This window comes from Chamaea fasciata, unplaced genomic scaffold (assembly GCF_029207755.1).
Source record: "Chamaea fasciata isolate MVZ Bird 193981 ecotype frontalis unplaced genomic scaffold, bChaFas1.0.hap1 SCAF_19, whole genome shotgun sequence".
NCBI lineage: Eukaryota > Metazoa > Chordata > Aves > Passeriformes > Sylviidae > Chamaea > Chamaea fasciata.
The window spans coordinates 2,235,402-2,249,055 of NW_027094104.1; the positions used below are offsets into that span (position 1 = coordinate 2,235,402).

Here is a 13,654-nt window from a genome sequence, read left to right on the forward strand (position 1 = left end):
AGGGCTGGATTTGGTATCCTGCTCTTATGCTTCAGGAGAGCAGGCTGGACAGGCTCTAGACCAGCGAGAAATGGCTCGAGGAATTGCCTTGAAATGTGCAGAAGGTCTGCTCTGTTTCACTGATGTCATTAAGGGGACAGAAACCCTCCTGTTCATCAGTTGCGCTGAAGACCTCAGAAGAGCTTTGATTTTGTTGTCATTTTCCTACCTGAATCCTGAGCTAGAAAAGTTCTGTTCACGTCCAAGGGTCCTGGTTTTACTTCTCTGCTGTATGCTCTGCTACTGCAGGATGGAAGATCCTACTCCTTTTCCAGAGGTATTCTGGCTGGTTTTGTTTTACTTTTTGTTTTTGTGGTTAGTTGGTTTTTGAACAGAATGTAGTGAAAAGAGGGATTTCCAGGCTGGTTCTGTACTCGTGGCTGAGGTGTGTCTGATCTGGTACTGGACCTTTCCATCAAGAAAACATGGCCTGAGGGGTTGGACTCTGCTCTGACTGTGCTCTGTCTGGCTTTTAGCAGAAAGCAGAGGCACTGGCACCGTGTGGATCAGCCTGGCTCTGCTCGCCCTTCCCCCTTGCCAACCTGCTATTTCTGTTCTTGATTGGAAGAAGCTAAAACTGCTGGGTTTTTGCCGGCAGTCAAGGCATTCCTCAAGTTCCTAATCCAGGCTCCAGATGGTTAAGTTGCCCATCCTGACATACAGGAACAAATAATTACGGTAAAAGACATAAAACCCCACACCAGCCCCTCACGGGGAGACTCCGGGACAGAGAAGTGGCACGCAGAGCGCCCCGATGAAGCGGCACGTCTGGTCACCTGTCCGCGGGCAGAGGGCAGGGCTGGAACCGGCGGCGCCCCGCCGCAGGGGCTGCCCGGTGCCGGCCACGGCCGAACCTCCGCGGCTGGCCCCGTGGGAGGCGGTGCCGGCCGTGGGCAGGGGCCGCCCGGGCCGCTCCCCCCGCCGCCGCCCAGCCCGCATCCCCGGACGTGCCGCAGGTCCGGGCTCAGCCTCCGAGAGCCGCCGGGGCTCCCCCCCGCGCCGGGAAGGGCGGACCCCCGGCCCCGGGCGATGGCTCGGGGGAGGCGCCGGCCGCGGCCGGGCCGGGGGCGGGAGGCGGGGAGGGGTCACTGCCCCGGCCGGGGCCCGGCCGCCGGGATGCCGCCCGCCGGCGCTGCCCGCGCTAATTGGATGCTCCGTGGATGGAGGATTTCCTCCCCTCCCGGCTGCGGGAGTCATGAAGGCAGGCTCGGCTGCGCTTGAAAGTTTGCCAACCAGCGGCTAGGTTTAATTTCTTTAAGGATCTAGGGAGAAGGGGGGGCGGGGGCTGGAGGGGGACCGTTTCCAAGCATGGGAGACAGGCTGCCGGAGCCTCACGCCAGCTCTTCCCCTGCTGTGGCTGCCAGCTCGGAGGCGGAAGAAATCGAGGTGCTGGACTCCGAGGATGTCCTACCTATGGCCGCAGAGGATGTAAGTTTCCTTTGCTCGGTATCTTCCCCCGTCTCCCCCGGGGCGGGATAATCGGCTCAGGCTATTCATAGCTGAAGCCCGGGATGGGCACAGGAGCGGGGCCGGTGACCCTGCGGGACCAGGGAAATCCGCCGTCCCCGCCGCCCTACGCGCCTGCCGCCGCTGGCTGTCTGCGGGCTCCAGCAGCCGCCGGGCCGGCTCCGTCCCGGGGGCCGCAGCTCCCGTCCCTCCAAGCCCCGGCGGCCCGGACGGGCTCCCGGTTCGCTGGGTGCCCGCGTCCGGTGGGGAGATGCCGGCGGGTTGGCCGGGCACGGGCAGCGGGCTGCGCACGGAGGCGGCTCCGGAGCCCGGAGAGGGGCTGACGCCTTGGCTCGGGGGGCTGCCAGGGGACAGGGAGCTGCCGCAGGGTCACTGCCGCCCGGAGGGTGACGGACGTGAAACGCCGCCGCTCTCGGGAGCTGCTCCCTCTTCCAGCCCCCGAGCAACGAACAGTCGAGTAAGTTTTCTCCTCGGCTCGACAGGGCTGATGGCTTCTCTCCACCCTCCGAGCTCAGATGGCCCGTGAGGGTGGGATAACTTGGCACCGGCTCTCTGCTCACCCGGCCCAGAAGGAGGCGAAGGGGTCCTGCGCCCTCGGGTCTGCTCCTGCCGTGCTGAGCGGCAGTGCCTGCAGAGCTGAGGCCGTTGTTCCGCGTCTGCCGGACCCGGAGGCAAGAACTCGCCGTGCACCTGTCTGGGAGGGAGTGAGCGTGAGAGATCCTGCATTCCTGGTGCATCCCAGGACTGCTCACGGCTCTCCTTCCCAGCAAACTCGGCTGGGATGAGGACTACAAAGTGTCTGCTCAGTCTGCAGCGGTAAGTGCAGGGTCTGTTCCAGCCTGTCAGACGCAAAGCAGAGATACTAAATGTCTTTCCGAAGCGGGCTCTGGCTCGGGTCTTGCACCACTGTAACGGGGACACTTGGGAGCTGAACCTCCAGCAATGGCGCATCCCCTCGACCCTCTCTTTACCTTTTTGGTGCTGCTGGAGGAAGCCGCCCAGGCATGCTTAAGGACAGAGCCTGCTCTTCACCCCCCAGCCTTCCTTCTGAATCACCTAGAGTTCAGTTGCTGTTGGATTTTCCTCCCAGAGGGTAGCGGAGGAAGTGCAGTTGCTTGCTGGAGCTGCATTCCCCAGTCTGTATTCCTGAGCACAGTGCAGTCAGGAGAGAGCGTGTGATGCAGTTCGACCTCTGCTACACCACTGCCAGACAGTCCTAAGAGGAGATGCCTGACTCAGGGGCGTGTGTAGCTTTGACTTGGAAAGGGTGGCTTTCCAGGAGCTTTTGCGGTCCAGCTTTCCAAATCCCAGTGCTTGCTTCCGTCAGACTGTGACCTTTTCTTCTCTGACAAATTTTGTGCTTGTCTGGATGGTCCTACAAGAAAGATTTCCTGTTGTGATACACGTGGGCCCCTTGGAGCTGCTCCAGCCTCTACAGAAACACAGCCATTAGCAATTCAATCCTGCCAGGGGGCCCAGGAGATGCTGAAATGCTGAGTACCTGGCAGGATTGGGCTCCTGGGACAGGAGCTGTCCCTGATGAAGTCTAGATTCTCATCCCAGTTCCACTGCTGCCTTGCTGCTTGACCTTGAGGCAAGGCAGCTTGAGTCAGATCCAGCTTGCAGTGTCTCGCCATTACTTGCGTTGTTATTTGACTCTGGTACCTTGTTTTCTATCATCAACAAAACTAAAGCCTGCAGCTGCACTGGTTATGAGAAGCTGCTGAGACCTGGCAATAGATGATGTGACAGAAGCCTGAGGTATCATGTATCATCTGCAAGTCAGAAAAGCAGGATGTGGTGTAAATGCCCTCCTTTTACTCCGCCAAGATTTCCTGCTGAAACAAGTAGGCTACAGGGCATCATCTCGGAAAATTTCACCTGTTCTGTGCTACTCCGTGCCCCCTGAGACCTAACTGGGGGTTGATTTTGTGTTGTTGCTATTACATCTGAAAGGCTGATGGCAGCTCTCTGGCTTGGCCAGCAAGAGCTGACACAAGGTCAGTTCTTTATGTGTTATCAACCACAAAAACATAACACAGTGGAGGCTTGGCTGTCGCAGCCTTGACGGTGTGTAACAGCTCAGCTGTGATGTCATTCTAGCTCTCAGAGCAGCATTCCATAAAGCCAGGATTCCGGCAGCCCCAAAGTGTTCTGTTTAAAGTGCTGGGCTGATTTATGATGATAAATGGGAGCTTATAAATGGAGAGAGACATGGGGAGGAGGGGAGCCAACAACTTCACTAATGAAAAGGAATTCAGTGGCCTGATACCCCACTGTCTCTCCAGCCAATTCTGCTTTAGATTTGCCTACCATGTGAAAGGCAATGTTCTTCCAGGACTAGATAAGACTCTCACCAGATTTCTGCTTTGCTAAAAGCACTGTGAGGAGATTTGCTTCTAAGAGTCTGATATTTGTTGTTTTACTTTGTTTTTTTCTGGGAAGGTGAATGAGGCAGAAAAAAGATGAAGTGCTGAGCAGCACTTCAGACAATGGAGCTGGAAATGTGCAAATGTTTCTGGGGAACCTAAGCCAGTGGTTACCCCAGTGCTGCCCCATGGAAGTTGCTGTATTCTCAACTGGCCCCTAAATCCAAGACAGATGAAAGCCTTAAACAATTCATTAGGAATTTCCTCTGTTTCATGGGACAGTGAGGCAGCAAGTCTGGGTCAGCGAGGTGAGTTGACATCAGTCTCTCTACAAAGCATAAATCAGAGCAAGTTTCCAGCTTTTTTTTTTTTTTTTTTTTCTGTTTCCAAGTGACAAGGACTTGTGGAGTGTTCACATGGTTGTGAACACTGAAGTGCAGCTTCCTCCTATGCAGCATTTTTAAGGCAGATCTGATAGAACAAAAGATGTGGGGCAAATCCTTGCAGTGGGCTCTCTCCAGCCTTCCCCCCTCCCACCTTGCACAGGAGGAACTACCTGTTTTTCAGATGTGGACATGTGAGGTTCAGAGAACTGATGGGTTATCAAAAAGCCTGCAGAAAGCCAGAGTCAGGAGCAGGCAGTAAACAGGGCTCTGACAACCCAGCAAAGCAATTGATGGGTCAGTGTTGGGCCACAGGATCTCAGAAAGTGATCTGGAAAAACATTGCTGATTTGTCCCTTCCCTCAATACACACAGAGCTTTCTTGATCTCTGTAAGTAAACCCCCCTTTTTTCCTTGCTTGCCTGCAAATAGACAAAGTGGGAGAAAACAGAATTAACACGTGAATGTTTTGAGTTCATCCTAATTTGGATTTGTAAATGAAAACTGTTCTCCCTGTGTTTGGTAGATTCCCCTGCCTCCTCCTCCTCCGGAAGGGTAGGTGATTCTGGGATGAAGAAGGATGTTGGAAATGGCATTAAATCGTTTGGTTGTTTCTTTGATAGAATATACTTCTACAGTTTGCTGGATGTTAATGTCATAGCTCTTATACCTTCTTTTTATTCTTTTTCCTCCCTTATGCTGCCTCTCAGCACTGGAAAGCCCTATTTGATCAGGTATGTGAACAACTGATATATTCTCTCTGTCTTGTGAGCAAAGAGCCTAACCTCTGGTTAATTTCCTCTGTGCTGGCTTTTCCCTGCATTGAAAATACAGCCTAGGAGTAATGTGCTGCATGCTCCCAGTTCCCAGGATGCTGGTGTGCAAGTCATAATTGTCACGGCTGCTTTGGGCCTTTCACTCAGTTCCTCTTCAGAGTAGCCAGGGACAGGAGTGAGCCCATCCCGGGAGGCACAGGGGCTGAGCCAAGGTGCTGCAGCAGGTGATCTGTTTGCTGCCAGTTGTGCTGACCTTGCTCGTGGATTAAAGATCTTCTACTCTTTCAGGCAGGCAGACTAAGACCTGTAAAACCAGCACTATGTTGTTTGAAATGGCTCCGCAGCTGCTAAACTGACTTCTGCAGGGTTACATCATCCAGGCAGGACCTGCTGCTCTAAACTTGCACAGGGTTAGCAAAGAATCTGCTCCTGTACCAAAGACCGTGGTTGTGTCAGGTAAATGCCTTGGGTCAGATCTGTAGCTGGCTGAAGCCAGCACAGCTCAGAAGAGCTCCAAACTACAGCTACCGAGATTTTGGGCGGTGGATTCTAGTTTGTAATTGCACTTTTAGCTGCTTTAACTGACACGTTTGCTTTGTGGTATCCCGTCCATCTGCCGGGTTGAAATGTGTAGCAGCTATAAACAGAAGGAGTTTTCTAGGGTTGATTTGCTTCTAAACTGCAGCGCTCTCTTGATGTCATAAACTTTTGTGCTGTTGTGCGTGCATGTAAATGTCACCTTCTGTAAGGGAGCTTGCTCTGACGCTGGCATCATCCTGGCAATAAAGTTCGGATTGGATTTCATCCCTGCTTTATGAGGCGATAATCTTGCCTCTGTGTCTGGCAGAACTACAAAGCCAGAAGCTGTGGCACAGCCTGCGAAAGGATGTCCTTGGTACCCTGGGGGTCCTGTTATCATTCAGCTATTAACTGGGGCTGCCTGTTCTGATGAGTGCTCATTTATACCCGGCTAGCCGTGACCAACTGCTGATCCACGTGTCCGGACTGCAGCAAGTTGGCTGTGGCACAGTCAGCCGGCGGTGGGGAGCTGGCTGTTGTGATTGTTGATCACACCTAAATCGTGGGGTGTGTTTGAATTCGCTGGGGCTCATGGGGGATGCTGCCACTGAAAAGGTGGATGCACAATAAATTGCTTGTGGTCTGGGCTGAATGTTTGTTCCAGCCACTTTGAATTCTCCTGTCTCCAACAGTGGCCCCAATTTGGAGTCTTATTCTACAAGCATCCTTTGAAGTCATTCAGTCCTTGTGGGACAGGGCTGTTGGCTGGTAGCTACCTCGAGCTCAAAGAGAGGAATCTGTAATTTCCCATTGGACTTGCTTGAATAGTAGATGGAAATTTTTTCCTTTTTTTTTTTTTTTTTTCTTTTTAAGGGAAGGGAGAGTTTGACTGTTGGATGTACAGAGCATTAGCCCAGTAACAATGGAACAGGCTCTAATGGCAGACCTTCAATAATTAGCTATGTTTCAATTAGAGCTGCAGCTGAATTTTAAACCTAAAGTCTGTAAGGCTTTATTATCAAAGAGAATGCAACCTGTGACAAGTACACGTAAGTCCTGAATAAATCAATACTGTCCTTGTTGCCTGTGGGCAAAGCTGACGTCTTCCTGGAGCGTTATATCAGCAAAGCAATGCAATTAGTTCTGCGCTGAATTGCAAGATGCTGTTTGTCATGGAACAAGGTTGCTATTTCCCAGCAGCAGTGTGCTAGGAGGAGAGGGGAGGACTTTGTTTAGCTCTGACTGGCATCCATGTGGAACATGAGGACAGTCTTAATAACTAAAGCAAGCCTGTGTGTTGACACCGGGAACAGTTGCAGCTCTCCCTGGGAGTCAGGACCTGGCTGTGTGTGTACTTGGAGTGGAAATGGGTGGCCCGTGCATTTGTGACTCATGGGCTGGGGCTGAGGTTTGAGAGCCACCCTCTCGGCTGAGACACGGACCTCTTCACTCACCAGCTCCCAGGAGAGCAGGAGAAGGCTCTGGAGAAAGTGTTAAGAGTAGTTGCGAATTTGCAGGCTGATAGTCTGCAAGTGCCTTTTTGCCGTTATGCTCCGTCATCCCAGAACACTGGGAAGGAGAGGTCAATGCACAAACGCAGACTTTGAGAGGGGAAAGAAATTATTATTAATGCTTGTTTGGGTTTTTTTTCTTGTTCTTTGAGGAGGTATTTTTAAAGCTTTTATTTAAGTTGACTGACAAAAAAGCAGCGGGTTTCTGGTTAGACATACAAAATTTTAGGGGCTCAGTTTTTTTATGATCCCCCCCCCCCCCCCCGCTTAAATTAAAAATTCAAGACTTCTTGATGGAGAAATTGCTGCTCAGCCATAAAGCAGTGCATTTTGCTTGGTTATTTTAGGAGAGAGGAGTGACTGACCATGTTTTCTGGAGGAATTTTTTATTTGTTTTGATCCAGCTCTAATCTGTCACACCGGGAACTGTCAGTGACTCAAGCCAAGATCTTCAGCCACTTGCAGATTGATTCATTTAAGAAGTAAAGGAACTTAAATTCGACAAAAAGTCAGAACCAGAACTGCTTCCTATGCTTTGAGGTTCAAAGAAGCCCATCCCAGGACAAGCTCCTGACTACACTGAAGCAAGTACCAAAATTCCTCCTCGATTTAGTGGGGTCAGCACTTCACCCAGGAGTTTGGGAACAGGCAGACTCTCAGCTCTTCAGTGCTGCAACCAGACAGTTACAGCTCAGCTGCTGCCTCATACTGTGCTTGCAAGATGTGGTTTTTATTACGAGGCCATGGCCCTCGGGCAGCTCTAACTCACTTTTATATGGGAACTTTTATAGGGTTTCATGCATTTATTTATTGTGCTCATAAACACCCTCCACCCCCACGCACACATTAGCTCCGCATCTGCTGCCTTCTGCAGAGCCTGCACCATGGCTGCGTGCTCTGTGCTGCCTCCGTGAACACTCTGAGCTCTGAGCTCTGAGCAGAGCAAGCTCTCTTCATCCCTCTGCAACCACTTGGGGTTTTCTTCACTTGTTCTTCAGTGGCCAAAGCCCCATTTTTTTTGTTTTTTTTTTGTTAATCTTCTGGTAAAGTTGAAAATGCGACAGTCCCAGGAGCAGCTGCTGACAGTTTCATGCTTCTCTGTGCTAATAAGATCTGTTAATTGCCTTGTACTCAGACGTGAGAATATCTCCCAGTCCTTGCCGAAGCCACCTTGCCTGGTGGTTGGAGAGTGAGCCTGCAGATGAGTGTCCTGAGGGGCTGTTCCTGCTTTGCTGTGTCCTCTCCAGGGCCTTGGGTGCAGTTCTTTGCCTCCATGTGCCCAGTGCCCCTGCTTTGGCAATGACTGCAGCTCGCTGGGGTTATGCAGCCCTTGGGTGAAAGGGGCAATCTAGGACAACAGCGTTTGTTCTTGGGACAGACCTGCCTTCCGAAGGTGGCTTTTAACCATGTTAGATGCCAAGAGCTTGTACCATCTTCTCTGTTTCCCCATCCCCATGGCTGCTGAGATTTTGAGGGTGAATTAGCATTATCAGCCCTCTTCTTGGAGTTCTCACTTCTTCTCACCCATACCCTGGTTTGTAGTCATGACAGCAAACTTGTTTTAAATAGACACACACGAAACTCTCCAAAAAGACCCTCCTCACTGGCTTAACACCTTGATCCTATTGCTTGTCAATCCAGGCTGTGTTTTTGTTGCAGCTGCTTTAGAAATCCTAGATTCCTCCCTGAGACTTGTATGTGGGTGTGATGGCAACAGATGAACAGAGTTTATGGGGAATGCAGAGAGATGCCAAGTTACCCAGTCTGTGTAGGCAGCTAATGGAAAACTTGAGCTCAGAAATAAGGCTGTAGAGATAGACATGCACTTGCCAGGAAGAGTTCGGTTGCTGACACTACCAGCAGTGGGTGCAGCTGAACCTGCTCCGCCATGGTCTCATAAAACATTAAAATATGCTTTAAAAGATGCTGACTTTGCAGCTGCCTTAAATCCAGGGCTGGTTCCTGCACAATTGAAATTGCAGAGCAATCCATAAAATTGGAGAAGCTATTATCATGGTTGGTGGTAACTGAGGAAAAGAATTATTCTGAACTTAATGATCTTTTATGTTAACTGTCTCTTTTCTCTGGGTAGCCTTTAGTGCAGGCAGAGCTATTTCACACACTGTAAAAGAAATTCCAGTTTATTTACTGGGGCACTGTTGAGCTAAACATGACCCTTCACTTTGAAAAATTTCCTGTCTATTGTTGCTGGCAGACCCCTGCCAGCTGTAGCTGCAAGACCTCCAGGCAGGTGTCACTGAGCTGCGGGCAGTGTTTGTGCCTTAAGATTTCACCTCTTTCTCTAACAAACAACTTGTGTCTCACTGCAGGTTTGTTGGATCACTGAGAACAGGTGGAGCACAAACTGTAATACAAAGAATAGGAAATGATGGCAGTGATAGCAGCAGCATGGGCAGGGGGGTTGAGCCCGTGGCTGTGTGTAACCTTCAAGTCCTTGCCTAAATTTTGGACTATTGCTGCCTTTTTACTGTTCATTGGGACGTCTGTCCACATTTAAATGGAGTGGTGCGCATGGCCATGGGAACCGCAATTAGGAAATTGTCATCAACCTGTTACTTCATCTGCTAAGGTGACTGGGGAATCCGAGGTGCTGGTGGGAAGACTGTCCATGGTGATCACAGGTTAGCACCCAGGCCCCAAACCGGCATCTGCCTTGTCTGCCACATCAGATGCTTCTGAGAGTGTGACAAGAAATGTGTCCCCTTCTCCCCCTCTGCCAAGCTGTGCATTGTAAAGAAGAGAGACATTTTAAAATCTACAGGGGTCTCTTGGCAATGCACAGAGGGGTTCTGCATCTGCCCCACGCCTTGAAGTCTAATCTCATTTACAGTTGTCAGCGTGGGCTGCTGGAGGGGATGAAAGGCAGAGGACAGGGAGGGAGAATAGATTAGTCTCGAGCAGAGGGCACTGGGAGTGCACCTGCCTCTGCCCCGGTACCTTGAGGAGGGGCGGCGGTAGCAGCTGGACATGTGTCATCGGCTGCTCTTTGAGGCACGCAGCCATGGAGCACACGATTAATGACTCAAGGGGCTGGGCTTTTGTGAGTGCTAAAGCCCTGGGATTTAGGCTGGGCTCTCAGGCCTTTTCTCTGAGCAGCACCATCACTTTACATTTCTCAAGTGGAGTTGTGGTCACAGGGAGCTGCTGTCTGTGGCCACAATGCTTCCTTTTCTCCTCTGTCCCCAAACTGGGCTGACCTTTGTCATGCGGCATTAACCCTTTGACTCCTCCGTTTTGGGTTATGTGGTTGGGGAAAAAAAAAAAAAAGAATCCATTCAAATTCATTGCCCTGTGGATAGCCTTGAAGTGAAGAAGAGGCGGGTAGGAGAGGATCTGTTTTTGCTGAAGGAGAGTGGTTTGCTGATGCACTCTGGATTATCAGTTCCTCACTGCCTTCAGCCAGAGGCTTTTTTGAATACAGCCTGGGAAGGGGAAGGGGAATTTATCCTTCCCTCAGTCAAGGAGTGAAACTTAGGCATTAAGCAGCAAATACGTGTCCAAGAGACTATTCCCTCCGCAGGACAGTGTCTTTTACCATGCCTGGATTAGCCTGTGTCCATCCCCAGTGTTATTACACTGGATGGCATTCTCCCAGCACTTCAAGGCTTATACCCAGATTTGGCTTTTAGCCACGATACCCTGGAGTGATGGCTCAGCATGAAAAAGCCACATGGAGATCATTAATGATCTTCCTGCCCCTTGCAGGATGAACAGCAAAGATGTCCCAGGTTCCTCCTTCATCTCCCAATACCTCTGTACACGGGGCACCAGCCAGTCCTTTCACTGAAGGCGGGTCTCTGGGATTGTATTTACACCTTCCCTACAGTGTGAAAGGTTTGTGATCAGCTGCCCCATTTCTCCTTTCCCCTGGCTATTTGGACACTCCTCTCTCCAATCCCACCAGCCTGTACACAGACTGTTGACTTTGACTAGTGCAAAAAGTTGGGAGTAGAAGCCATCGATATGAACCAGATATTGGCAGCACAGCAAACACAGCATTCCTAAGCTTGTGCCAGTAGAAGCAGGCATCTCCTGAAATGTTTCAAGGAGTCATAACAAACACACCAAAAAACACATGGAGGCTGAGTCAGTCTTACACAGCTCATGAGTTACTGGCAGCTTGATGTCTCTGGATTTGTAAAAAGCCTCAGGAGTCTTCCTACTCATTACACATTTGTGTACCTTCCACGTCTGAGCCTGCGCGTTGGAGCGTCCAGGAGGGATGTTGAGCTGTGTCCAGAGCCGTGTGTCTCCGCTGCTTCCTGGTCCCAGCTGCGGCAGGGAGCTTTGGAATCTCCGCTCTGCCGTTTCAGCTGAATGTGCGGGATGGGATTTAGGCACATAGATCCTTGCTAATGCATTGTTCTCAAATCCTGTCTTGCACATAGAAAATCACTGAAGCAATAAAAACATTTAAGCCTGCGTGTTTAGAGAGAAAGGGGAGAAAAAGCCATAAACACAGAGTGGATTGATGCTGTTTTGCAAATCAGCTGGTGCATTGTGCTCTGTGGCTGTATGCTGTCATGACAGAGAAGGGGAAGAGATCATCTCGTCTCCAGAGGAACAAGCCAGCTGCTTAGCAAGTGGAAAGAGTTTGGAGGTGCTTTTCTACACCATCATCACTTACGCCTGTAACATTTACAGGACTTTTAAAGTTACTCTCTACCAGACCTGGAAAACAAATGTTTCTCCTCTACAGTAGGAAGTATCATGTTCTCGTTGCCTTCTGGTATTTGCAGTCAGTGCAAAAGTACTGGGGCACATTTGCAAATTAAACGCAGCAGTGGGAGTGTTTGAGTTTGACAGCAGCCAAGGAAGCTGCGATCTCTTTCTGCCTCCTCACTAGGTGTTGTACTATATGTTGGTCTGAAATCAGTTAAGTACCAACAGACGATGAGACAAAGTTGATGGGATTGTGCTGATGGGCTGTTTTTCCGCACCACTGTACACACAGGCTCCTGAGGAAAGCTGATCTCTGAATATCCTGGATTTTTGTGTGATTCAAACCTTGTTGTGTTTGCCTGCTAAAGCTTCAGCACTTCTTTCCCTCTCCCAGCCTCCTGAGTCGTGGCATCAACCCCGATTTGGCTGCTCAGGGTGACACAGGGAATATTCTGTTCACTAGAGACGATATTTCTTGGTAAAAAGTGTAGTGAATGTCCTGAATGTTTGTGATCCCTCTGAGTCTCACTTGGACCTTGAATTCTTTCAACTTTAAAAGTAAAACCCCACACTAGCAAGACAGAGAATTTATGTGTTCTTAGTGTCCCTTCCTGTTGCTTAGGAACAGCTATCTGCAGTGACCCTGTGTTGTTGGTGAGAAGAGTAACGATGTATGAAACGGATGTTAAACAAGGAAGATCAATCTTGCCCCTAGGAGCTGCTCTTCGTGTTCTTTGATACTTGATGTACTTTGTGAGGAGCAAATACTCTGGAGTCTCCTGAGCTGCGTGAGGGAAAGATGAATGAGACAGCTGGAGGCAGAGCTGTTTGTGACTCTCATCAAACCTCTGGTCTGATGCACTTCTCGGGGCAGCGTTCCCTGAGCAAACATCTCTGCCTCAGTGATCCTTCCCCAACAGGTGCCAGTGATGATGGAATCCCTGGTCTGTGGCATGCTTGTTTGTGATGTACAGTGGTAGTGGAAGTGTTTGTTGATGGCAGCCTGCAGCCAGTGAGATGTAGCCTTGTTTGCCTCTTGGCAGAGAAAGGATCAATGTTACAGAAGGTGTGAAACTGGAAGTGTCCCAAAAGCTATTGGAGGACCTGATCCTGAATGCTCGGACTTGGTTTAGTGAAACACTTGAAAACGGGTGTGCCAGCTGTCCTGGGTTGTTTGTGTGTCTGACATGAACTGTATGTTTTGCTGGGGTTGGTATCAGAATGGGGTGTGCCCTAAGGAATTTAGAGAGCTGAGTGGGGTTTTAGTCCTTCCCCTGGGCTCTAAGACAGAGCCAGATCCTTGTCTTCCTGCCACTCCTCCTGCATTTACCCTTACACTGAGAAATAATGGGAATTAGGACTTGAGCTTCTTTTCTCACTGCAGGCAGCGGCCTCCATGGAATGATGTTGGTTTTAGCCTTGTCTTTTGCCCTGGGGAGGAAAATCAAAGTGTTTATTGTGGTTCCTTCTTCCGTTTGAAGTGCTGCCTCTTCCCTCAGCTACTCCCTCTTGGTTGCTGATAGAGGAGTTGCTTTTGCCCACAGTCCTGCAATCACTGGATTTCTGTCTCTGGGCTGTTCTCCCTGTCAATAGGGAAGGCACAAACATTTTTTCTTCATATGTCTTTTGACAGTAGTATTTAAGTCTTGGGGAAGTGTTTATTTTTGCATGGATTTGTGCATTTAGGCAGCCCTTTTGGGGAGATGCTGTGGAGAGCATGGGACATGGTCCTGCTGCTGCTGCTGCTGCTGCTGCTGTCCTTGGTCTCTGAGCTGTGCCTGGAGACCATGGCTGGAGGAATAACTTCCTTCTGACCTAAATAAAGCGTCTGAAGAATTTTTATTAAGCTATAAGTTTGCTTTATCACACTTGGACTTGCCAGCCCTGGGAACTGTTTGGGCAGGTCT

At 50.2% G+C, this 13,654-nt stretch overlaps 1 protein-coding gene across 2 annotated transcripts in view; it reads left to right on the forward strand.

The window, feature by feature from the left end:
* Positions 1-1,347: 1,347 nt before the first annotated feature.
* RHBDL3 (rhomboid like 3) overlaps positions 1,348-13,654 on the forward strand; it is a 60,725-nt gene continuing 48,418 nt past the window's right edge. The window contains exons 1-2 of one of the 2 annotated variants that reach the window (XM_066200666.1): positions 1,348-1,467; positions 4,969-4,992. In XM_066200666.1, the coding sequence (XP_066056763.1) occupies positions 1,348-1,467; positions 4,969-4,992 (144 nt within the window). The remainder of the gene's footprint in view (positions 1,468-4,968; positions 4,993-13,654) is intronic. The other variant, XM_066200667.1, reaches the window with a different exon arrangement.